This window comes from Hemitrygon akajei, chromosome 16 (assembly GCF_048418815.1).
Source record: "Hemitrygon akajei chromosome 16, sHemAka1.3, whole genome shotgun sequence".
Classification (NCBI taxonomy): Eukaryota; Metazoa; Chordata; class Chondrichthyes; order Myliobatiformes; family Dasyatidae; genus Hemitrygon; species Hemitrygon akajei.
In genome coordinates this window covers 68,463,515-68,490,166 of record NC_133139.1, presented here as the reverse complement: position 1 = coordinate 68,490,166, position 26,652 = coordinate 68,463,515, and the positions used below count along the sequence as shown (strand labels likewise).

General features: G+C 41.0%; 2 protein-coding genes across 6 annotated transcripts in view; one reads left to right on the top strand and one right to left on the bottom strand.

The window, feature by feature from the left end:
* gpr108 (G protein-coupled receptor 108) overlaps positions 1-26,652 on the top strand; it is a 94,944-nt gene that overhangs the window by 46,179 nt on the left and 22,113 nt on the right. For all 5 annotated transcript variants that reach the window (XM_073069101.1, XM_073069100.1, XM_073069099.1 and 2 more), the window contains exons 9-14: positions 1,523-1,656; positions 11,465-11,540; positions 15,520-15,593; positions 20,165-20,282; positions 22,423-22,553; positions 24,716-24,759. In XM_073069101.1, the coding sequence (XP_072925202.1) occupies positions 1,523-1,656; positions 11,465-11,540; positions 15,520-15,593; positions 20,165-20,282; positions 22,423-22,553; positions 24,716-24,759 (577 nt within the window). The remainder of the gene's footprint in view (positions 1-1,522; positions 1,657-11,464; positions 11,541-15,519; positions 15,594-20,164; positions 20,283-22,422; positions 22,554-24,715; positions 24,760-26,652) is intronic.
* Positions 17,593-26,652, bottom strand: part of rdh8a (retinol dehydrogenase 8a) — a 96,365-nt gene continuing 87,305 nt past the window's right edge. The window contains exons 8-9 of the mRNA XM_073069106.1: positions 22,943-23,015; positions 17,593-17,704 (exon numbers count right to left, since the gene is read on the bottom strand). Coding sequence (XP_072925207.1) covers positions 23,006-23,015 — 10 coding nt within the window. The 3' untranslated portion in view covers positions 17,593-17,704; positions 22,943-23,005. The remainder of the gene's footprint in view (positions 17,705-22,942; positions 23,016-26,652) is intronic.

Below are 26,652 nucleotides of genomic sequence, written 5' to 3'. Positions count from 1 at the left end.
AAAGGAAATAAAATAATAAATAAGTAAGTAATAAATATCAAGAACATCAGATGAAAGGTCCTTGAAAGTGAGCCCATAGGTTGTAGGAACAGTTTAGTGATGGGGCAAGGGAAGTTGAGTGAAGCTGTCCCCTTTGCTTCAAGAGCCTGATCGTTGAGGGGTAATAACTTCCTGAACCTGATGGTGTAAGTACCGCAGAATTTATCATGAAACACAGACCCCACCTTCTGCATTCTCTGAATCAGCAGTCTGGTTCATCCGGTCCATCCTGTGTATCAAGAACCCTGGGGTCTTCCTGGTGTGCCCAGAGTGAGTCATGTTTCTGTGAAACACAGAACACAGCAATTTTTTTGGCAAGGTGCAAAACACAATATGTAGAGTCAAACACAGCACGTGTAGTTACGATTCAGCACATACAGTTCCAGAATTATGTTAGCACAAGCCCTTGACTGACGTGGCTTGAAGAATGAGAGGTTAACACATCCTACACAGTCAAGACTGCTCACCAATGCCTCTGTTTTCTGAGGAGCCTGAAGAGAGCAGGACTTAGTACATCCATATTCGTGTCAGTCTACAGATGGACAGTAGAGAGCATCCTGACAAGCTGATATCTGCTTGACACAGAAGCTGCACTGCACGGGCAGGAAGGCTGTACAAAAGGCTGTCAAAACTTCCCTATGCATCACTGGCACCAGCATACCCGCCATCAAGGATATGTACAGAAAAGGGCCAGTAACATGAAGGATCCCGTACATCCTGCTCATGGACTATTTGTCCCTCTCCTTTCACGCCAGAACCACCAGACTCAAAAACAGTTGCTTTCCCCCAAGTAGTAAGGCTGATCAACACCTTCACCCACCAACTCCACCACTACTTTATTATTTCCTTTCAGTCACTTTATGTACAACCTAGTGTCACTAAATGAACATACAACCAATCTATATGTATAAGCCTTGTTAAGTATTTATATACCTATGTGCATGTGTTTTTTAAATTATTGTGTTCTTTTGTGAGTTTTTTTGTGCATCATTGAATCAAAAATAACAATTATTTTGTTGTTCTTACACTTCTGTATAGGAAATAACAAATAGTCTTGATATAAAGTGTGAGGTGCATGTTTATGTAAGACTGTATAAAGTTACTGACACTATTATAAAACAAGCAGTCATATAAATATGTGAAACAGCAGCAATAAATGGAAACTTTAATTAAAGTTTGTGCATTCTTTCCCTCTGTTGTAACCCCACTGTTTTTCCTAATTTATTGGATTATTTGTTATAAATTGGTTTTGATAATTTTAAAATGTAGAATTTTATAAAATTTGAGCTTCAGCTGTTCCCAATAGACAATACCAACAGTTTTCATTTGTACAACAATTTTGATAAAACATCCTGAGGTATGACCGAAAGCTAATTTTAATTACCCATTTCTTTTCATCCTTGATTGGCCCAACAGTGAGCACACATTTGAGTTATAGTTGCCATTGTAAATGTAACCTTATGTTTTAAATTTTTCTTCTTAGGTTGAGATTACAGCAAGAAATCCTCAGAACTACCTTTCTGCTGGAGAAATGCCATTGCCTGTGCTGTACTTGGTTATGGCTGGGTTTTTCTTTACTGCAGCCTTGTTCTGGGTTTACCTACTTCTGAAGCACAGGTAAAGCTTCTTTGCAGTCGTACGTGTGTCTGTGTGTGTGAGTGTGTAGAAGGTCGTACTGTAGTATGTCTCTTCATTGAGTTGTTACCCTCTCTAAGGAGGTCAGTGTTAGCCGTCCCTGCTGACCTAGTGTGCTGCTTCAGAAGGAGCTACTTTGCTGTGGGTTTGTGGACATGTATAAGCCAAATTAGACAAGGAGACAAGACTTGCTTCCTGATGTAAACATTATGAATTAAATGTATTTTTGCTACAATCCTTTATTTCTGAGAACCACATCTGATACCGGCTATTTAAGTCTCAGATTTACTTTGAGAGTCAAGGTTTAATTCCTGAGCCGCTGACCGGAGACTTTAATTTGCGTCAGAGGGTAATTAGACAAGTTAGTAACATGGCCACTACATTACTACCTAACCCTTAAATTCCCATTGCCTGATCCTTTGTATAAACTTGTCATACAAGATGCAGGTTGGGTAATTGGAGAGTTTATTTGCAGCACATTTATGTTAATGGCCCCTCTGCCTTTGTTACGAGGTTGGCCAGTTAGCTTCAGCTAATCTAGGGTTCAAATCTAAATAAAATCCTATTGACAACTAAAATATGTTCAATAATTTCTCTTTTAAACTTCAAAACATTTCTTTATATCGTGTTTCATTTTACTGATTTTATTAATACAGAACTGAACAAGGATTACAGGTTGTGGTTTAATCAATGCTCTGGTCTTAGAATTGGGTTTTAATTTATTTATTTTATTTAGAGATACAGCACGGCTGTATTCCAAACTTTCTCTGTACTTTTCAAAGTAAATTTTAAGCTTGACCCTTTTGACTGTCTTATTCAGTATTGTTGGAGGAAAAGATATTATTTTGGAGACATCTGATTTGCACAGTTTGGCTTTTATTTTGCTTATAGCTAGGAGGGCGCTCTTGCTTAAATGGAAGGATGTCGTGTCGTTCCTCCTACTCACGCTCAATGGTTATGTGATGTTATGTTATGCTTAAATTTAGAGAAGATCCGTTGTTCAATTTCTGAATCTAGTCAAGACTTTCAAACATTGTGGGGACTATTTTTGAACTATTTTTAAAACCCTTTATTTTCTCTTAAAGTACAGATGTTGGCTGATAACATTTCACTATATGATAAGGATTTGTTTTCTTTTTTCTTTCTTTACCAAACAGCTTTGGTCTTGGTAGTGGGATTAGATTCTTTTTTTTTTGTATAATAAAATTATCACATTTCAATGTTACAATTTAATTTAATTTACATGAATATAGTGTGATGAGATTCCAAGTGTGACTCAAATATAGAACCCAGATGCATGTTTCTCCTCCTCTTGGAAGATGAAAGTACGATAAAGCATTCTTCACCAAAATAGACCCATTTCATCCACGTTGAAGACCAGCTCAGGAGGATAATTGTCCTTTTCAATTATAGCCTTGCAGTGTTGCAGTAAAATCCTGGGCTGCCTTGCTACCTGCACTAGTCACTTTACCAAAGATACATGTGCTGTGGAGGTTACTGCACCTGTTTAAATCTATCAAAACAACCTTGTCTGGCTGTGAATGTTACCGACGTATCTTCTTTTTCTTGAATATGATTGAAGATGTTTCCTGCTTTTTCCATTATTATCAACTGACTTGGGGGAATATTTTATAATGTTTGATCATTCACCCGTATATTTTCCATTTTTTTCAAGCAAATAGCCCCTTGAACGAGTCACAAGATCACAAGACAGGAGCAGAAGTTGGCCATTTGGCCCATCAAGTCTGCTCCGCCACTCCACGAGCTAAACTATTCTCCCATCTAGTTCCAATTTCTGGCTTTTTTCACATATCCCTTGATACCCTGACTAATTAGATACTTATCAATCTCCTCCTTAAACACCCTCAATGATCGGGCCTCCACATCTGTATGGGGCAACGAATTCCATAAATCCACGACCCTCTGGCTAAAAAAATTTCTCCTCAACTCTGTTTTAGATGGGTACCCTCTAATTCTAAGACTGTGGCTTCTTGTCCTGGTCTCACCCATGAAGGGAAACAGCCCTTCTACATCTACTCTGTCCAACCCTTTCAACATTCAAAATGTTTCTATGAGATCCCCTCTCATTCTTCTATACTCTAATGAATACAGTCCAAGAGCCTAAAAACGCTCCTTGTATGTTAGCCCCTGCATTCCAGGAATCATCCTCGTAAATCTTCTCTGAACTCTCTCCAATGTCAGTACATCCCTTCTAAGATAGCGGGCCCGAAACTGCACACAGTATTTCAAATGGGGTCTCACCAGTGCCCCATAGTGCCTCATCAACACCTCCTTACTCTTATACACTATTCCTCTTGAAATGAATGCCAATGTAGCATTCGCTTTCCTTACTGTCGATCCAACCTGGTGGTTAACCTTTAGGGTTTCCTGCACAAGGACCCCCAAGTCCCTTTGCACTTCCGATTTTTGAATGTTCTCCCCATCTGAATAATAATCTGCCCGATTATTTCTTTTTCCAAAATGTACAACCGTACATTTCTCAACATTGTATCATCTGCTGTTTCTTTGCCCATTCTCTTAAACTGACCAAGTCTCTCTGCAACCTTTCCATTTCTTCAACACTTCCTGCTCCTCCACCTATCTTGGTGTCATCCGCAAACTTAGCCACAAAACCATTTCATCCATAATCTAAATCATCGATATACAGTGTAAAAACACCCCAACACCAACCCCTGCGGAACACCACTAGTAACCGGCAACCAACCAGAATAGGATCCCTTTATTCCCACCCTTTGCTTTCTGCCTATCAGCCAATGCTCCACCCATTCCAATATCTTTCCTGTAATTCCTTGGGCTCACATCTTATTAAGCAGCCTCTTACACGGCACCTTATCGAAGGCCTTTTGAAAATCCAAATACACAACATCCACAGCCTCTTCCCTTCTCAATCTTATATGAGATTACCTCAAAAAAGTTCCAATAGGCTGGTGAGGCAGGATCTTCCCTTCATGAAACCATGCTGGATTGGGCCTATCTTGTCATGCACCCGGAGGTATTTTATAACCTCGTCCTTGAGGATCGACTCCAATAACTTTCCAACTACCGATGTCAGACTAATAGGTCTGTAATTTTCTTTTTGCTGCCTCCCTCCTTTCTTAAACAGCAGAACTACATTTGCGACCTTCCAGTCCTCCAGAACCATGCCAGAGTCTATTGATTCTTGGAAGATCATTTCCAATGCCTCCACAGTCTCCAAAGCCACCTCCTTCAGAACCCGTGGGTGCACCTCATCCGGTCCGGGAGACTTACCTATCCTTAGTCCATTTAGCTTCCCAAGCACTTTCTCTGTAGTAATCTTGACTGTACCTAATTCTATTCCCTGAGACCTCTGGCTATCAAGTATGTTGCTAATGTCTTTCACTGTGATGACTGATGCAAAATACTCATTTAGTTCGTCTGCCATCTCTTTGTTACCCATTATAATTTCTCCAGCAGGGCTTCCAGTGACGCCATGATTCAGTATTGATCTGCCTCACATTCCCTCCCACAAAACTTGAGGAATAATAGCTGTTAAGTTACTTTTGACCATCTATGAAAAATATTTTCGTTAAGTAAAGAGTAGAGGAACATGAGTATGGCGTCTCAGACTTCAAAGCATACTGGAAAACAAGAAATAAAAAGAGAAAGCAAGATAAAAAGATACAGCTAGCGCCAGAACAGGCCGAAGCTAGCAAAGACGATGAGGAGAAAGGTATGGCGGTGATATTACGTGAGTTGAAAGAGCTGAGAAAAGAAAATCAAGAGTCATTTTCAGACACCAAGGCATCCCTATCTAGACTGGAGACCTCGGTGACAGACCTGTCGGAACGACTAGACCTACTTGAGCAGAAATCTACCGATTAAGTCTGAGTCCAGAATTAGTGCTAACGAGGACGCACGGTTCCGGTATGAGAGAGCACTTAAATACCTGTTGAAGCGAGAAGCCGCTCTTACCACAGCTTGCGATGATCTCCAGAACCGCTTACGAAGAAATAACTTAAGAATTTATCAGATACCTGAGGGTAGTGAGAAAGGAGACGTGGTGTGGTTTGTCAAACAGTTAGTTAAAATGACGCTTCGGCTGCCAAAGGACTTAAATATACACGTTGAGAGAGCCCATCGACCTCTGATCAGAGAGCCGGTGCCCTCTGCACCACCGCGCTCCGTCATTGTGCGCTTCTTGGACTATACAGTAAAAGAGCCAGTACTGCGTCAAGCATGGGCTCAAAAACAAGTTACGTTTCCAGACAGAGTCATCTAATTTGATCAGGACTACTCTCCTGAGGTCCAGGAAAGAAGAGCAAAAGTCTGCGCCGTGATCAAACAGCTAAAGGAGAAAGGTGTGCAAGCAAGTTGTGGCTTCCCAGTACAGCTGAGAATAAACTTGGATGCTGGAGTGAAGACCTTTCCTTCCCTGTACTGAACAACCTGGGTATCTCCGTGCGGTGAGTGGGAGGGAGAAGCGACTCATCAGCGGGGTGCAGCGAAGGGGGAGAGGAGGGAGCGCTGCACTGTCAGAGGCAAACATGAGAGCTTTCCTGACATAAGAAGAGGACAATTATAATTTTTCTATTAAAGAAGGATTATGAACGGTGTCTTCTTTGGACTGATAAATTATTTCTGGTTGTGAGTAATATTTAACTGTCTTCGCCAACATGTACAGCTATTTACTAGTGTAACTGACATATTTTGATACACAATCCAGTTTTGTGGGGGGATGGAGAGGGCGAGTTAAATTTTGTTAAGCAGACAGAAAAGGAAAAGGAATCGCCAAGGGAGGGCAACAACTCAACCAGGGGGATATGTTTTCTCTCTGGTTTGTAGCTATGACACAGTGGGCGTGTTCCCCAGAGAGAAGAAGGTGTCGTTACTCTCTGCCCAATTATCATCAGGGGAGAAAAAACAGTCATAATAAGTTGTTCTATCAGGAATTTTAGAAGACCAACTGGGTTTTTGGAAGTCTTGTTTGGTTTTGTTGTGTCTTGTGGGTTACATTCTTTTGAAAAATAGTTTCTCTAGGCATCGGCAGGTCATCACAAGTTTTTCAGTTATTATACTGTAAAAGTGCTGGGTTTGGTTGAGGGTGGGAGCGGGGTGGTGATATAGTAAGGGAGATATTGTATCATGGCCACTTTGATCATAATTAGTTATAATATTAATGGAATCAATCACCCCATTAAAAGGAAAAAAAATATTGGTTCCGTTGAAAAAACTTAATTGCTCTATAGCTTTATTACAAGAAACACATTTAAGAGACATTGAACACAAAAAATTAAAAAGCGAGTGGGTGGATCAAAGTAAAAACAAAATGCTGGCAGAACTCAGCAGGCCAGACAGCATCTATGGGAGGAGGTAGTGACGACGTTTCGGGCCGAAACCCTTCATCAGGAGTCAAGGGTAGATCAAGTCTATTATTCATATTGCCCTAATAGAAAGAGAAGAGTTGCAATATTAATTAACATCAGTTTATTTCATGGTGGAAAAAGAGGTTAAAGATAAGCAGGGTAGATATGTGTTAACTTTGGGCTCAATGGGAGGTGAAGAATTTACTATCATGAGTACCTATGCACCGAATTAAGATAACCCCACCTTTTTTAAAGAAGTAGCTTTATTACTTGCCAGGGTAGCTAGAGGTACTGTTATAGTTGGAGGAGACTTTAATTGTATTCTTAACAGGAGTTTGGATAAATTACCTGAGAATGGGGAATCTTACCTGAGCAAGAAGTCTGAAGCAGTAAAAATTATGTTGGATGAGCTTGGGCTAGTTGATGGCTTGAGAGCATTGAATCCAGGTGCCAGGGATTTTAGTCATATATCAAGAGCCCATGGCTCATATTCAAGAATTGTCCTTATTTGCATCCCAAAGAAGAATCTACATCAGTTGAAGGATTGTGTTATTGAACCTATTCCATTGTCAGATCATGCTCCTGTTAGACTTGTACTGAAAGTAGGCTCTGAGCAGCACTTCCAATATTGGAGGCTCAACGTTTCCACCTTGATGGACCCCTCCTTCTATAATCAACTAAAACAATGCATTGATGAATATTTTGTGACAAATGACAATGGGGAGGCTTCCCCCTCAATACTGTGGGGCGGTGCAAAAGCTTTATTAGGGGAAAATGTATTGATTTGGCTGTTCAAATGAAAAAATACCGAAATAAAAGATGTTTTTAAAACATTTAAAAATAATAAATCCCCAGGTACGGATGGATTTCCGGGTGAGTTCTATACAATATTTACAACAGAACTTACTCCAGTTTTATGTAAAGTTTTTAATTATGCTCTGAATGAACATGACCCCCCCCCCCCCACCAGAGAGCTGGTCTGAGGCAATCATATCAGTAATTCACAAGGATGGAAAGGACCCTATAGCATGTAGTTTATATAGACCAATCAGCCTGCTTGTACTGATGTGAAGATTCTTTGTTCTATTTTAGCAAAGAGACTACAGAAATACATAGGAAAATTGATTAATCCAGATCAAACTGGATTTATTCCAGGCCGCCAGGGAGCAAACAATGTTAGAAGAGCGTTAAATATCCAGTCTTTAGCACAGAGATCCATCTACCCTTTAATCCTTCTTAGCTTAGGTGCCAAGAAGGCATTTGATAGGGTGAATTGGATACACTTAGACTATACCTTAGAAAAAATGGGTTTTAATGCAACATTTCAAAGTTGGATGAAGACACTGAATAAAGATCCAATTTCCAGGGTTAGAGTAAACAGATACTGTTCCAATTTCTTCAGGCTCAAAAGGGGAACCAGACAGGGAAGTCCCCTATCCCCGATATTATTTGCCTTAAGCATCGCACCACTGGCAGAGTTAATAAGACAAAATGAACAAATTGAGGGTATAATAGATAAAGGAGGTATAACCTATAAAATAGCTTTATTTGCAGATGATATTATTCTTTTTATAAAGAACCCTTTTTCATCAGCTCCCCCGCTTATGCGATGTTTGAGAAGCTATGGAGAGGTGTCTGGACACAAAGTTAACAAAGCAAAATCTGAAGTTATGATGATTACAGGGACCTGGCCAAGCCAACTGGATGATGAAGTGACTTTTCGTTGGCCAAAATGGGGCTTTAGATATTTGGGGGTTAGTGTGTCTCATAGCTCCTCCCAGCTCTTTGCAGCCAACTATGTTAATCAAGTGTAGAGAGATCTTGAACATTGGGAGATGCTTCCTTTATCACTGATAGGTAAAGTAAAAGTCATCAGGATGAATATTTTTACTCAGCATTCTTTTCCTTTCCAGTGCTCTTCCCATAATAGTTCCTGTATCTACTTTTAGACTCATCAGTAGGTTTATATGGCAGGAAAAGAGGCCTCGGGTGAGACTAAAAGTAGTATGCCCAAATAAAAAACAGGGAGGTTTAGCTCTACCTCATTTAAAGACCTGCCCAGTTAAGAGCAATTGTGTCATGGATTAAAGAAGATGTGGATTCAAGATGGGTTCACATAGAGCAAAATTCAATTGGTGAATTATCTTTAGCAGCTCTTCCCTTTTTAAATCCAAACGTGTGGAAGAATGTTAAGACTCAGAATGAATGGGTTAACTATACATTGAAAGTATGGGATAGAATTAGGAAAATATTAGATCTTCCAAGGACTATATCAAGGGTAACCTGAATTGCATTCAATTTAGATTTTATTGCCGTAAGACTGAATTCTGGTTTTAACAGGTGGGCGCAAAGAGGCCTGGTTCTTGTGGACCAAATGTTTGACGGTGAGGTGCTTAAATCTTTCTCCCAACAAACTGAATTTGACCTTGTATCAAATGACTTTTATAGATTCCTCCAAATTAGACATTACCTTACATCACACAAAGAATGGAACAATCTTAAAATACAGCCAAAAAACTTGGAAAAATTTTGGATAGAGATCATCGTGGGTAGGACACAATCCCAGAAAATTGTACATATAAAAGAAATACACCTGGTTACAATGGATAACACGTTAGATGTTAAACATAAGTGGGAACTGGAGGCAAATACTATAATAGAAGAGGAAGAGTGGGAGGGGTCTTGGGAGTCATGGCATAAATGCTTGAATAGTCCCAGTTGGAGGGAATTTGCTTGGAAAAACCCTGTTAGTAATAGCATTATACACAGGGGAAAAAAAACAGCAGAATTTGGTGGAGAGGATGTGGTCTCGTGGGAGATTTTGCACATGTATTCTGGGACTGTCCGAAATTAAGGGAATTTTTATTTTATTTAGAAATACAGCTCAGCTGTTCTGGCCCAACGAGCCACACAACCCACCTATTTAACCCTCACCTAGCCACAGGACAATTTAAAGTGACTAATTAACCCACTAACTGGTACGTCTTTGGACCGTGGGAGGAAACTGGAGTACCTGGAGAAAATCCATGCTGTCGTGGGTCACTGCACAAACTCCTTACAGGTGGTGCTGGAACTGAACTCCAAACTCCAGCACCCCCATTATCACAACATGCCATGAAATTCATTGTTTTGCAGCAGCAGTACAGTGCAATACATAAAATATACTTCTAAGTTATAAGAAATGCATTTTAAAAATTAAGTACTGTTTTTTAAAAAAAAATGCAAAAAAAAAAGAGGTTGTGTTCATGGGTTCATTGTCCGATCACAAATCTGATGGCAGAGGGAAAGAAGCTGTTCTTAAGACATTGAGTGCCTTCAGGATCATGTACCACTGCTCTGATGGTAACAATGGAAAGAGGGCATATCCTGGGTGGTGGGGGTCCTTACTGATGCCTGCCTTTTGTTTCCCTTTTTTTTTTGAAGCATTGCCTTTTAAAGACGTCCTAGATGGTGGGGAGGCTAGTGCACACGATGGAGCTGGCTTAGTTTACAATCCTCTGTGGCTCTTTCTGATCCTGTGCATTAGCCAGTGCATACCAGACCACCCTGTTAGAATGTTAATGAAACGTTGAATATTAAGGTTGAAGTTTAGGTGATGCTGAGTCACAAGTTTAAAGGGTGGGTGGGGAGGAAATTGTGGGACTTTTCTAAAAAAAAAACACACTTAAGAAATACCAATTCCAGATATCCAATGCAATTGTTTGCTTGTTTGAGTTCTCTGGAATAGGGATTTAATAAAGGAAGGGAGAAATATTCGCAGTGTTCAAAATAAGTTTTTAATCTTTATGCCTAAAGGTAATGGACATTATGCTTAGAGGCCACTTCCTTAGGTACAGGAGAGAAACCCTGTGTGGCCTTCTACTGCTGTAACCCATCCACTTCAAGGTTTGATGTGTTGCGTGTTCAGAGATGCTCTTCTGCACACCACGGTTAAGATATTGGTTATTTGAGTAATTGTTGCCTTCCTGTCAGCTTGAACCAGTCTGGCCATTCTCCTCTGGCCTCTTTCATTAACAAGGCGTTTTCACTCTCAGAACTGCCTCTCATTGTATGTTTTTTGTTTGTCGCATCAATCTCAGTAAACTCTGGAGACTGTTGTGCGTGAAAACCCCAGGGGATCAGCAGTTTCTGAGATACTCAAACTACCACGAACAACAATCATTCCACAGTCTAAGTCACTTGGATCACATTTCTTTCCCGTTCTGATGTTTGGTCTGAACAGCAACTGAACCTCTTGACCATGTTTTCATGCTTTTATGTACTGAACTGCTGCCACATGATTGGGTGATTAGATGTTTGCGTTAACAAGCACGTTACCTGATAAAGTGGTCACTGAGTGTATGCATGTATTTCCCCTCTCTGTCTGTATCTAAAGTCATTGTTATTGTTAGATGAATTTGAGTTATTGTTATAAAATTACTAATGCAGCATAATGTGTCCTTTAGGTACAGTGTGTTTAAAATCCACTGGCTGATGGCTGCCCTGGCATTCACCAAGTCCATCTCCATACTCTTCCATGCTGTGAGTACATGGTTACATTATGAAGGCATTTATTTCAAACAAGTTCCTGTTCCCATTAGCAGCACTTTGATTAGCTGTTTTATTGGCCTAGATTTGAAAACTGGTGTGCCAAAAATCGTACAAGAACGAGCAAGCCAGAAGGTCTCAGAAGTTAAATGAATTGAGTTAATGTACACCTGCCTGAATCACTTCCTCCGGCTGCTCACTCCATATACGGACCACCCTCTGGGTGTGAAAAATGTCATCCCTCGGGTTCCTATTAACTCACTCCTCTCTCACCTTGCACCTGTGCCCTCTCATTCTTAATTCCACCCCGCCCCCTGAAAAAAACTGTGTGCACCCCCCACCCCATCTATGCCCCTCATGATTTTAGACACCTCTATAAGATCATCAGTTGGTTTCCTGCACTCAGATGAAGAAGTTTCTAGACTGCTCATCCTCTCTCTATTAATTTAGCCCTTTGAGTCGTGGCAACATCTACTAATCCTTCCTGCATTCCTTGCAACTTAATGGCATCTTTCCTAAGGCAGAACACCACTTTCAAGATGTAACCTCATCATCATTTTGTACAGCAACACCATAACAACAGCTGTACTCACTGTCCTGACTGATGAAGGGGTGCGCCAAAAGGCACCTTCACCACCTTGTTTGTACTGTGTTCAATTCCTCAGCAGGTGAAGTAGCCCTGCCTGCAGGCAGCAAGTCCTGAATAGTTTCCTGACAATTAGATCATTAGTACCGGAGGGGAAAAAAACATCCACACATCATAAATGCCAGCAAATGGTTATCTAACGAGAAAATCTAACCACCTACCTGTGGCAGTAGTGGTGGTACCGAACGTCACATTTTTTCTCTCTCATCCTAATCGTAGGGTGGGGAGGGGAGTGACTGAAAGTTCAGCTGAACCAGCCACATAAAACTGTGACTATATTGGTATGTCAGAGCCTTGGTGTTGAGCAGTGAGTATCTCTCTGCTTGGTGCCTCAAGCCTTTCCCTCCACCACTGACCCTGGAGCACGATAATGTACACTCTACTTGCCCGGCTGAACGCAGCAGCAACATGTCTCTCAAGGAGTCAGTACTATTTAGGACAAAGAAGTTGTTTGATTGACGACCCATCAATCATGCTAATAATTTTTCTACCTGTGCACTTTGATTGCAGTGTATATTGTTTACCACATGTGCTGCAGGTACTTGCTGATGCTTTCCAGACAATAGCTCCCTAACATGCAATTTTATCACCAAGAAGAATAGGGGTGGCAGGGACATAGTGACGCCACCACCTCTGGATTCCGCTCAAGTCTCACACCATCCTGAATTTGATCACCAGACCTTCATTTAGCGGAAGGCTGTGGAAATGCCTGACATTTGGTTTGGCTTGCTAAGTTGTACACTAACTCCTCATTATCCACAAATCCATGTGCTGCTGAGATTGAGTATGGCTAAGTGTGCAGCTGAAACCAGGTTCCAGTGCTTGTCTGCATCATCATCCTTCCCACAGCCATTAAACTCACTGGGTTCATGGCAACAGTTATAATGGAATTGAAAGTGTATTGTGGTATATCAAGTACAGTCGGCCCTCCTTATCCGCGGGGCATTGTTTCCGGGACACCCCATGGATATCAAAATCGTGGATCCTCAAGACCCTTATTTAACCTGCCTCAGTGCGGGAGGACTTCAGGACCCAGGGGAGCTCCGGACCCGCCGCCCGCGGCTGCTGCTGAATCCACAGTGTTTCTGTTCCATTGACGGAAAACAATCATGATTGAAAATAAAGTGGAAATAATAAAGCGATCAGAAAGAGGTGAAACGCCATCGGTCATTGGAAAAGCGTTAGGCTACAGTCGGTCAAGGATTGGAACAATTTTAAAGGATAAAGTGAGAATAATGAAACATGTGAAAGGCCCTGCCCCGATGAAAGCTACAATTATTATTAAGCAACGCAGTGAATTAATTATTGAAATGCATACATTTCTTAAGTGTTTTATATGCATAGAAAGGTAAAATATATACTAAGACAAATGTTTAACTAACTGACACTAAATAATATCAGATGTACCTGTTCCGACTTGCGTACAAATCCATCTTAAAGACTGCCTGTAGTTTAAGTCATCTCTAGATTACTTATAATATCTAATACAATGTAAATGCTATGTAAATAGTTGTTATACTGTATTGTTTAGGGAATAATGACAAGAAAAAAAGAGTCTGTACCGGGTTTTCCCGATTCGCGGTTGGTTGAATCCACGCATGTGGAACTCACGGATAAGGAGGGCCGACTGTAATATCCCTTATTACAGAAAATCTACCAGCCCAACTCCTCCAACATCACAGTCTTACAGGTGACTTTGCCAGTGACGAGAATCAGGTTTATTATCACTGACATATCATGAAATTTGTTGTTTCATGGCAGCAGTATAGTATAAGATGTTTAAAAAAAAAATTACTTCTACAATGCTTCCTTAAAGTGTAGGAGAGGAACAGTGAGGTAGCATTCAGAAATATAATGGGAGTGGGGAGGAAGCTATTCCTAAAATGTTCAGTGTAGGTCTTCAAGATCCTGCACCTCTTTCCTGATGGTAGTAATACGAACAAGGCATGTCCCAGACGGTGAGGGTTCTTGATGATGTATGCAGCTGCCTCGAGACATGATCTACTAAAGATGTCCTCAATGATAGGGAGGATTGTGCCCATGAAGGAGCTGGCTGAGTCAACAGCCTGCTCGCCACCACTTATATTGGGCACCGTGGTAGCGTTGGTGTTCCGAGTTCAATTCCGACATCATCTCCAAGGGGTCTGTACTTCCTCCCTGTGGAATGTGAGGGTTTTCTCCGGGACCTCCAGTTTCCTCCCACAGTCCAGAGAAGTAACAGTCAGCAGATTAATTGGTCTTTGTAAATTGTCCTGTGATTAGGCTAGGGTTAAACTGGGGGCTTGCAGCTCGAAGGGCTGGAGAGGCCTATTCCACACTGTATTTCAAAACAAATTAAGTGCTATCCTTGAAAGTATCGAAAAAGCTGACGAAGGAGGTTAAGTGATAATACAATCTGTGTTTCAGTAGTCTCTGTCAAACTCGCCTCTGGCTGTTTGAAACTTCTAAACTTCTACAATTAAAATGAATGCGTACTGACAACAATGCCATCCCGAGTTGGAGGGAGCAGGCTGCGTGTGCCTGGGCTTACTGTAGTTTTTTAATATAGCAAGCCAAAATCGTAAAGTGTAGAGTGAAGGAAAGAGATGGAAGCTGTTACTAATTCTCTAAATGAAAACAGGGTAATTTCACAAGAACGTGTGATGAGATCACCAGGTGAATTACAAGTGTGAAGTCGATCTCTGTTATTTTCAACATTCTTATCACCAGCTGTGACTGATCGGAATTACCCAGTCATTTACTCTATTTATAGCTTTAGCAGATGCCTGGATTAGAAGTTTGTAAAGCCTGAAGTGTTGACGTATTTAATAGATAATAGATTGATTATTCATGTAACTTGATTCCAATCCTCTGTCCTATAACACCTGGATGGATGAGAGGTAAAACACTAGTATCCTTTCTGCACCATGACCCAGCTGAGTGCCAAGGCTCAAGTTGAAGTAATACAGCCCAGAAATGAATTTTGGCCCACTGGGTCTGCACCCACCTTCAATTACCCAATTGCACCAATCCCATTTCAATGACCCCACATTCCCATCAATTCCACCCCCCTGTCTCGATTCTGTCACTCACCTACACACTAGAGGCAATTTACTGTGGCCAATTAACCTACTGATCCCTATTTTGTTGGGATGATGTGTGGGGATATGGTGGGGGGAGGGGTGGCAGAGAGAGCATGCCGATTCCACGCAGGATTGAACCCAGATTGGTGGAACTGTGAGGCACCTTATCGTGGGGGCACCTGTAAAGGCTTCCCCCACCCCAGCCCATCTTGCCTGAAATTCCATGAGATATTTGGAGCTATTATAATAATGTGTTTATTTCTAGATAAACTACTATTTCATTGCTGTCAAAGGATCAGCAATTGAAGGCTGGGCAGTGATGTACTACATTACCCATCTGTAAGTATTTTTTTTTGGCACAAGCCTTGTTTGCCCGAATGAAATGAAGCTCCAGCAGCGTTAAAATGTCCATCTGAGGGCTTGAGTCCCAGGGCAAAGACTGAACTAAGCACTTTATCAAGTACTAAACATTCATTCCCACTGTGTATGAAGGTACTTCCATCAGAAGTAATCTTGGTACTGAGATAACCATTAATTTAATTTCTGCTCTCAAAAGAATTCAAGGCTGGGATGGATAGGTCTCAAGGATGCTAAGTAAGATTTAAATGGTTATCCCTCCATGCTAAAGCAGAGTTGTCCAGGATTCGTTTTTTGATGTATTAATCAAGTTTGACATTGCAATGATTATTCCTCTTATTCATGTAGCCCTCCAGAACATGATGTTGAAACTTGTATAAAATTCAAATTAAATTTATCATCAAAATACAATGTCATCATTAACTACTTAGAAATTCATTCTTACAGGCATTTACAGGAAAATTAAGAAGTACATTAGAGTTTATGAAAAACAATACTAACAAAGACTGGCAAACAGCCAATGTGCAAAAGAAGACAAATCATGCAAATAATAAAAAAGTGAATAAATAATACTGAGAAAGGATGAGGACTTTAAAAATACTTCCATATTTTCTATGCACCAGAAGCCCAAGCGCCTTCCCTTTTGGTTTTGGCATGGATAGTTGATCTCGATTTTATAAGCATTGCTCTAAAGTTCTCAGCATTGTACCAGTTCTCTCACTCATACATATAAAGACAAGCTGGTTCCAGTGCAGCTAAGATTTTCCCTGTGGGAATTCTAGTACTGTCTTCTGTGGAACAGTGAGAACTGCACAGCCACATGTTTACTATCCTGCTGAAATCCTACAGTACTTTAGACTTAATGGTTGGGGCAACATTCTCTCCTAGTTTAAAAGGTCTGTGTCCAAACCCCATTCCATAAACTTCACAAGTCCTGGACTAATACAAATGCAGCATTTGGTATTATCAGAGATGTTGCATTTCACTTGTGACCTTTGTGAAACACAGAGGACTTGTGCCCTCTCCAATCTTTCAGATGGACGGCTTAGAAGAAGATCAGTATGGTTCTCTTTGGTGCTCATTTATCCATTATTTATCGTCGTTCAATTTGTTGTGATTGGTATTTATGGGAGTTTATAAACAGAATGGCTAAACTCTTTCATATATAATAACAGTGATAATGCTCTAAAGATTCTTCGGTTGCTGTTGTTACGTATCCCGTAACTGGATCACTTAACAGCAAAGATAGAGAGGTCCGCTGAAGTCTGATGGTACCATTTTTAAACGTTTTATTTTATAAAGGGGCACAAAAGTAAGGTTAATACAAACATTCAGATAACATACGTCGTCAATACTCAATCTAAAGCGCAGGTATAGTAATAATCAATAAGAAATAAGCTCTATCGTTGTCTAGGGGTAATGTATATATTGTCCGCTGTATATCTAAAAGTCTCTTGCGGTCACTGCAGTTCCACCAGCTGCCGTCTTTTGTGGTGTCGCGGTGGTGCACTTTTGTTAGAGAGAGAGAGATAGAGATTGAATGGAACAGTTACCTGGCGGGTTTTTCCAACCTTTATGAGTTCGATCCGTCGGAGTCTCGTTGGGGAATGGACGCTCACTTGTGGCCTCTCCTGTAGCTAAGCCATTCTTCCGTGGTGAGGTCGCCAATCCCAGGCAAGGAAAAGACGCACATGAACCCCACCACCGGCTGTCACTATTAAATGCTGTCGCAGGATTTCTAGCGTGTCTTCTGGTGCGTCTGGGGGGCCGTCTTTACAACCCCTCTTTTATCTGAACTCACGGGGTCTCAGATGTCAATCAGGTTGGGATGATGCAATCTCTCTCCATCTCTCCACCCACATTGCCCTGAGGGTATACACGTAGTACAGTTCCCAATTCACAAAGGGGTCTCCACGAGACAATGACCACAGTCGCCAGCTTTTGCCTCGCCGTGAACGAGGAACACCGCACGTATCTTTCTCTTCTCTTGGGTCATTGACCCCCCCCCCTTCACTAGGGCTCTTGCGATTCTCACAAAGGAGGGGGCTGGGGTCATAAAGTACCTTGAGGCATCTTGGGTCCTGAGCTTAAAACTAATGTTTAACTCAGAATCAGTTTTGTTATCACTGACATACAGTATGTCATGAAATTTGTTATTTTGCAATGTTCAATACATTAAAAAAACTCAAGTTACAATAAGAACTATGTATAAAAAAAAACCTAGTGCAAAAAAACAGCAGGAAGTGCAGTCAACGCACACACAAAATGCTGGAGGAACTCAGCAGGCCAGGCAGCATCTGTGGTAAAAGAGTAAACAGCGTTTCAGGTCGGGAGTCTAGGGTCTTGACCGGAAGTGTTGACTGCTTACTCTTTAGATGCTGCCTGGCCTGCTGCATTGCTCCAACATTTTGCGTTTGTTGCTTGGATTTCCAGCATCAACATATTCTCACTTGTTTGAGAAAGCGCAATAGTGTTTATTGGTTAATTGTTCATTCAGGAACCTTGTGGCAGAGGGGTAGTAGCTGTTCCTAAATTGTTAAATGTGTGCCTTCAAGCTCCCTGATTTGTCCACTGAAAGAACTTCAGTCTTAAAGAAATTGTGACAATCTGGCCTAAACATTCCCAGATTCAAGTTTAAGTTTATTGTCATTCAACCATGTACATGTACAGTGGCATGCAAAAGTTTGGGCACCCCTGGTCAAAATTGCTGTTACTGTGAATAGCTAAGCGAGTAAAAGCTGACCTGATTTCCAAAAGGCATAAAGTTAAAGATGACACATATCTTTAATATTTTAAGCAAGATTACTTTTTTATTTCCATCTTTTACAATTTCAAAAATAACAAAAAAGGAAAAAGGCTCAAAGCAAAAGATTGGGCATCCTGCATGGTCAGTACTTAGTAACACCCCCTTTGGCAAGTATCACAGCTTCTAAACGCTTTCTGTAGCCAGCTAAGAGTCTTCCAATTCTTGTTTGGGGGATTTTCCCCGATTCTTCCTTGCAAAAGGCTTCTAGTTCTGTGAGATTCTTGGGCCGTCTTGCATGCACTGCTCTTCTGAGGTCTATCCACAGATTTTCGATGATGTTTAGGTCGGGGCACTGTGAGGCTTGCGCCTCTTGAGGTAGTCCATTGTGATTTTGAGGTGTGTTTAGGATCATTATGCTGTTGTAGAAGCCATCCTCTTTTCATCTTCAGCTTTTCTACAGACAGTGTGATGTTTGCTTCCAGAATTTGCAGGTATTTAATTGAATTAATTCTTCCCTTTACCAGTGAAATGTTCCACTTGCCACTGGCTGCAACAGAAGCTCAAAGCATGATCGATCCACTCCCGTGCTTAACAGTTGGAGGGGTGTTCTTTTCATGAAATTCTGCACCCTTTTTTCTCCAAACGTACCTTTGCTCATTGCGGCCAAAAAGTTTTATTTTAACTTCAGCAGTCCACAGGACTTGTTTCCAAAACACATCAGGCTTGTTTGGATGTTCCTTTGCAAACTTCTGACGCCGAATTTTATGGTGAGGACACAGGAAAGGTTTTCTGATGACTCTTCCATGAAGGTCATATTTGCGCAGGTGTCGCTGCACAGTAGAACAGTGCACCACCACTCCAGAGTTGCTAATTCTTCCTGAAGGTCTTTTGCAGTCAAACGGGGGTTTTGATTTCCCTTTCTAGAAATCCTACGAGCAGTTCTCTCAGAAAGTTTTCTTGGTCTTCCAGACCTCAACTTGACCTCCACCATTCCTGTCAACTGACATTTCTTAACGACATTACAAACTGAGGAAATGGCTACCTGAAAACACTTTGCTATCTTCTTATAGCCTTCTCCTGCTTTGTGGGCATCATTTATTTTAATTATTAGAGTGTTAGGCAGCTGCTTAGAGGAGCCCATGGCTGCTGATTGTTGGGACAAGGTTTGAGGAGTCAGGGTATTTATAAAGCTTTGAAACTTGCATCATCTGGCCCTTCCTAACGATGACTGTGAACAACCCTAACAAGCTAATTAAGGTCTGAGACCTTGGTAAAAGTTATCTGAGAGCTCAAATCTCTTAGGGTGCCCAAACTTTTGCATGGTGTTCCTTTCCTTTTTTTACTCTAAAATTGTAGAGAACAAAAATAATACACTAATCTTGCTTAAAATGTTGAAAAGAAAGTTTCATCTTTAATTTTGTGACTTTTAGAGATCAGTTCATCTTCTGCTCACTTAACTATTCACAGTAACAGAAATTTTGACCAGGGGTACCCAAACTTCTGCATGCTACCATGTACCACCAAACAAAACCATATTTCTCCAGTCCAAGGTGCACAACACAATGCAATAACTCAAACACAACACAATGTAATAATTCCACAAATAAACAAATAATAAAATATATTCTAGAAGATCGACATTTATCATAAGGTGCATTTACGATAAAAGTTTGAAAGGTAAACATTGTTAACGCTTCTGGTGCTTCTTACGTGATAAGACCTGGGAGATGGTTCAGTTGTCTCATGGCCTGGGGGAGGAGCAAGCTGTTTCTCATCTTAACAATCCTTATCCTGACTTGTTCCATAGGTTGAAAGGTGCCTTACTGTTCATTACTTTGGCTCTGATCGGCACAGGCTGGGCATTTGTGAAGTACATTTTGTCAGACAAAGACAAAAAGATATTCATGATTGTGATCCCCCTCCAGGTAATGAAAGAGTGAAAATTAGTGTTACTTTTATTTGTACTTGCTTCCGAGGACTGCGCTGACCTTTAATAATACATGTTGGTAAAATTAATTCATGACTTAATTTAGAATTATTAAATAACACAAGAGTAATTAATTTTCCCACCTCTATGATGCAGCTAGTTGAACTGCTGCCTCATAGTACCTGGGCACTATGTGGGTTAGTAGTTTACTGCCCACTGTGTTTGGGGAGGGGGGTTGATAAGAATGTATGGAGAATGTTAAATAAAAATGGGACTAGTGTAAACTTGGTGGTTGGTGGCCAGCACAAAATCTATGGACTAAAGGGCCTACTTCTATGCTGTATCCCTTTGACTGCATTTCATAAGACCACAAGATATAGGACCAGAGTTAGGCCATTTAGTCCATTGAGTCTGCTCCACGATTAAATCATAGCAACTCCATTTACCTGCCTTCTCTCTGTAACCCGTAACCCCTTTACCAATCAAAATTGATTTTCAAAATTCTTCCTTGGCATGTCCTTGGTGTAGATTATCCATTAATTATCATTAATCTAATCGTTAAGTGATTAGTATTTATGGGAGCTTGTAAGCAAAATAGCTCAACTCTTTCATATATTTTTGTTTGTTCCTCACACGCTTGAGTGCTTTATCAAAATGGCACTCAATGTCGCAGGTTAGCATGTTAATGGGCCATTCAGCCCAACTAATCAATGCTGGCATTTGTATTTCACTTGAGCTTCCTTCCATCTTTCCTTATCTAAATCTATCAGGATAGCCTTCTATTCACTTCCTCAACAAGTTTGTTGAAACTCCCCTTAAAAGCATCTGCTTTATTCACCTCAACCACTCCCTGTGGGCATAAGTTTGTCAATTCCAACATGTTCTCCTTGGATATAGAGGTCCCTTAAGTTGCTTCGGATTTCTTGATGGCTGTCTTACATTGATGGCCTCCAGTTACGCTGATACTAGGCAGAAACGTTCTCTCTCTATCCACACAACCAATACTTTTCATAATTATAAAAACCTCCAAGCCATCCCTACTATCTTTTCTCAAGAGTTCTGTTTGTCTTTTGGTAGTATTTGCATCCTTGTATTTCTAGCTGTAAATTCTCCCTGCAGTAATCTAGACACACAGCATCAGCAGGCCATTGCCAAGAGGATGTCAGATGCTGCCCGTCTTACTAGGTTCTGTGAGATGGAGGCCCCACTGTAGGACTTGTTGACCTCAGTTTCCTCCCATTGCTTTATTTTCCCCATCACCCTCTCTGTGCACAGCAAAGTGTTGAGTTCAAATCCCACCGTGGTGTTTTGAAGAGGCATGGTAATGCTGTGGACAGTGTATCGCTATAACAGCACCAGCGACCTGGACTCAGTTCCCACCACTGTCTGTAAGGAATTTGTCCGTACTCCCCGAGACCACATGGGGTTCCTCTAGGTGCTTCGGTTTCCTCCCACGTTCCAAAAGCATTAAGATTAGTAGATCGAAAGGGTGTAATTGAGTGGTACACCACGGCCCTGAAGGGCCTGTTATCGTGCTGTATCTCTCCGGGACATTGAAGCAACCAAAACCTCTGTCCTTCCTGTCTCCGCAACTCAAAAGACACGAGAGAGCCTGTAAATGCTGGAAATCTTGAACAACACACACAAAGTGCTGGAGGAACTCAGCATCGATGAAGTGAACAGTCAACATTTTGGGGTGATATCCTTCATCTGATAAAGAGCCTTGGCCCGAAACATTCCCCTCTGTAGGTCCTGCCTGACCTGCCGAGTTCCTCCAATACTTGAGTGTGTGTGTTGCTTAAGATTGCCAGCATCTGCAGAATCTCTGGTGTCTCTGATTTATGGTAAGAACAATGGCAAGTTTGCAAATGGGGGTAAAAGATGTGATCTAACATGGGAAAAGTCCACCTTGCAAGGAAGGATTTCAAGTCTTGTGAGTAACTGAGCCAGTAGTCGGCAGGTATAGTGTAAATCAGGGTTTTTGGATGAACTGCACGTGACAGGAGAGGCATTCAACTCAACCTATTGAATTTGTATTCCTCAAATAATGCTCTTCTATAAATAAAAAAAATAATATTGAGGGACAAAAAATGGAAAATATGGGAAAGTTAATCGCCTTTTTCAAATGTCTTTTTGAGGTGCTAGCAAACACAGCCTATATTATCATTGAGTCAACAGAAGAGGGAACGACTGACTATGCATTGTGGAAGGAAGTCCTGTTCCTTGTAGATCTTATCTGCTGCGGGGCGATCCTGTTTCCTGTTGTTTGGTAAGAGTACTTGACTATTGGAATGTGTCACCTGTTTTCACGCAATGCCTTCTCACAACACAAGCCAGTGCTTTGTCAAGGGAATGTGAAAGACTGTGTATTGTAACAGTGTGGACGGCTGCGTGCTGAATGTGTACAAAACTGAGCTCTCCTCTGAATAACTACTTTTACACATGGATTTAATCTGTAAAACAAATTCCAAAGCTTTCAAATTTCTTAGTCAACCATTTATGTACTTTCTTATCAAAGTTGTCTTCCTCTTCGTAATATATTTTTACAAATTTCTCTAGTTTGATGGAAAGAGATGTAGTACTTCTACATTTTCATTTTCAGACAAGGAAAGATCCCTACGTGAGGAAAATTGGTAGCGGTGTACATAATTTTCCTACCTTGGAACTCAACATCAGTTGTGCCCAAGTGTACAGTGGAAATCCAACAAATCTTCCTTCAGCTTAAACACCCCTGAAGAAACACAAGATAAGAAATCATTGGTGTAAAACAGTATATAGAAATTACACCCCAGAAATTCTATTCAGTCATTTGGTCCAACATATTGTATTTAAATTCACATTTGTATTCTAAACAAGGTGTTTTGTGCCACCTTACCATTCTACACAAATAATATCCCTGATTTGCATTTCTATTTATCATAAACACAAGGGATTCTGCAGATGCTGGAAATCCATAGCAGCAACATACAAAATACTGGAGGAACTCAGCAGGTCAGGCAGCATCTATGGAGAGTAATAAACAGCCAATGTTTTGGGCTAAGACCCTGGTGAAGGGTCTACTTATCACTTTATCTACTTATCACCTTTCAAAGCAGAGTTTCACATTCTCTGGGTAAAGATGCTTCATCGAAAATCTCGTTCGGGTTTACTGGTGATTCTTAGCTGAAACACAAACTCTTTTGTATATACTGCAATAATCAATGTTTTTCAGAAGCTGATTTTATTAAGAAATGTGTTCTAGGGAAAGTTGACTTGGAATCCTCCCCTTTATATGCTAATTGTCTTTGTGCTTTGAATAGAACCTGAAGAAAAGGCAAAGCAGACATGCAGCTGGTTGAGCCACTGCCTTGTCTCCAGTCACCCAGGTTCAGTCCTGACCTTCAGTACGGTCTAGCTGGAGCTCACATGTGCTCCTTGTGACTGCATCAGTTTCCTGCAGGTGCCTGCTTTCCACCCTGGCTGGAGGCTGAAGAAGACACGTGCTGGGGTTGGAGGACTATGTGGGTGGGTGGGACGGAGGAATGGGGCTTATTTGGTACGTTCTGCTTTGTTGTGTTCTGTTTTGATCTGCCAAGCATTGGGGGCATGCTATACTAGCAGTGGAATGTTTGATTTCAGTTGTAGGCTGCCCCCAGCACATCCTTGGGTTGTGTTGATTGGTAACTCAAATGATACATTTCACCATAAACAATGCAGTGCTTGCACAGCCCACATCCATTCGTAAAACTTGATGTGGTTGTGTTACTGGAGTACAAGGGGGTAAGTGTTGAGGGTTTATCTGAGATACTATGGGACACTGCTCTGGAGCTCATTTTTGTGGCCAGTGCTTGGTACTGAAACAGAGCTGTCCATGGATCTCTCATTTCGAAGTCAGGTTTTATCACCTGAACAGTGAAGTGTATCATTTGCACCCGAAGATGTGCTGGAGGCAGCCCACAAGTGTTGCCATGTGTTCTGGCACCACCATAGCATGCTCACAATGTTCCACAGAGCCACACAGGACAAGACAACAGCAAAGTGAGCCCCTTTCCCATCTCACCACCCACTCAAACACACAAGACCTCCAACCTCGGGACAGATTGCCTCCAGACCTTGTCCCCAGATTCACAGACATCAGACTCCAAACTTCCTGTGTTGGAAAGGCTTGACATGGACATTTCACAGAGAGTTTGTGGATACTTGTGCATCCAGGTTCTTTGGAAGCAAGTCCTGACCCATCTGTGAATTGTTAAGGGGATAGGTGATGTTCTAGTAACATTCTTGACCTTGTCTGAAGTTAACTCGAGTGGTTTTGTGCTTTTTTAAAAAAAAACAAGTCTGATATTATTTGGTGTTTGCATAGAAGGTTATTTGGAATTCTGATTGTTTCAATAAAAGAAATGAAATTCACCAATTTAAAACTTCCTTTCTGTTCCTCCTTCTATTATACAGGTCAATCAGGCACTTGCAGGAGGCCTCAAGCACAGATGGTAAAGGTAAGCCTGATGAAAGTCGACAGTAAAACAGGAAAGTGGGTCCTCCTGGACACTGGTGAATGACTCTCTCCATTCTTGGGCAACACAAAAATAATCAGAACCCATTGGAGGGAAATGGGTGGTCCATGTTTCAAATCGAGACCCTTCATCTGACACAAGACAGCCATAAATAGGTATAGGAGGGGGTATATGGTCTCTAATGGCCATACCAGCATTCAATGCCTTTCTCTGACTTGACTCCCTTCTCTCAGAATGTACTCTTGCACTTAGATTGAAAGTTTTGGACTCTTGAGGAACTACAGTCTCAAATACACTCACTCACAAGTATCCACAGTCTCCTGATGTAAATACACTGGATTCCTGTTGATTGGGCCGATGGTTAATCAGGGCAGCTGTTTATTTGAGACAACTCTTAAAGAACAAAATCTAAATTGAGAAAATAGCTGGGACTCCTTCATTTATTTGAGACACTATCCTACTTAATTGAGGCAGGAGACTGTTGCTGAACATTTTTTTTTAAACTAGCATCAGTCAAGTCAAGTTTATTGTCATTTAACTATATACATGTATACCGTCAAACAAGACAATCTTTCTCCGAAGGAAAGTCACATGCTCTTGCGTAGCCATTAGACACTACACCATGCATAAAGTGATCAGTTTTTAAATAGTTGCGTATTTTGGGTTCAAAAAGCAGGGCTTTTTGACACTGATGTTTGGCAAGAAATAAGCAGTAAGACAATTTGGAACTGTTTTGGTTTCAAGTATTCAGGCTTGGAGATGCTAGAAACTACTGGGAGTGAAAATGAAATGATTTCACTACAAGTTAAGAGTTGCTAAGAAGTTGAAGGTATTGACAGTCACCTTGAATGTTATAATGAAAATGAAAATTTGGCAGATGCAATCTGAAGCATTGTATGAAGGCAGTCCATTATCTGCACTAGGTGTGTGCGCTGATTTTGTTCATTTACCGTTAATCAAAATAACACAGCAGATAAATTCCTCCGTCAATAACTATGAGGAACTATAGTACTGTAGAGGTATTGGTAGTGTTCTAATTTGATCTGTATTTTATTTAAATATTTTGTTTCTTAGTTAAACAGTAGTTTGCCTTTTTAATACCTTTTAACTATTTCCATGAAACCAACTAATTGAGACAGCCACTTAATTGGGTCAAAACGTACTGGTCTTGATGGGTCCCAATTTGCTGGAATCCACTGTGCTTCAAATGTCTGACAAGATCTGTCTTCTCATCTGTGCTAAATGCCCAGCCTCACTCCTTTAAGTGAAAATCCAAAACAAAAAGGAAAATGCTGGAAATCTAAAAAAAATTTTAAATGTCCGCAGCCGGTGGCACTAGGTAGGGGTATCAGCCTCCCTGTGTCTATTTTACTGGTAACCCAGGAGCAGGCCCTTTGGCCCACTAATTGTGGCAGACTAATTAATCCAGTAATTGGAAATCTATTAAACTAATTCCTTCTGTTTATACAAGTCTATATCCCTCCATTTTCTGGGTTTTCTTGAGCCTGTTTACGAACGTCTTGAATTCCTCCATTGTACTTGCCTCCACTGTCTCCTCGGCTACACATTTCAGGCACCTACTGTATGTGTCCTGGACATTTTCCTCATGTCCAAGTAGGCTTTTATCAGGTCTCTTGGTCTCCACTGCCCCAGAGAAAACAGCCTGTCCTCGTAGCACATGCCCTCTAAACCTGGTAAACTTGAATGAGTTTGTCATTCAGGTAACTATATTTCATTATAATAATTTGTATTCTGAAACTTAATGTCCCTACAAGGGAAATTAGCAGCTTCCCTTCCACTGTCCCTCCCTCCCACTCTCACTACTATTACTCAGTCCAGGCCATATTGGGAACAAACAAGTTGTCCAAAGGTCAG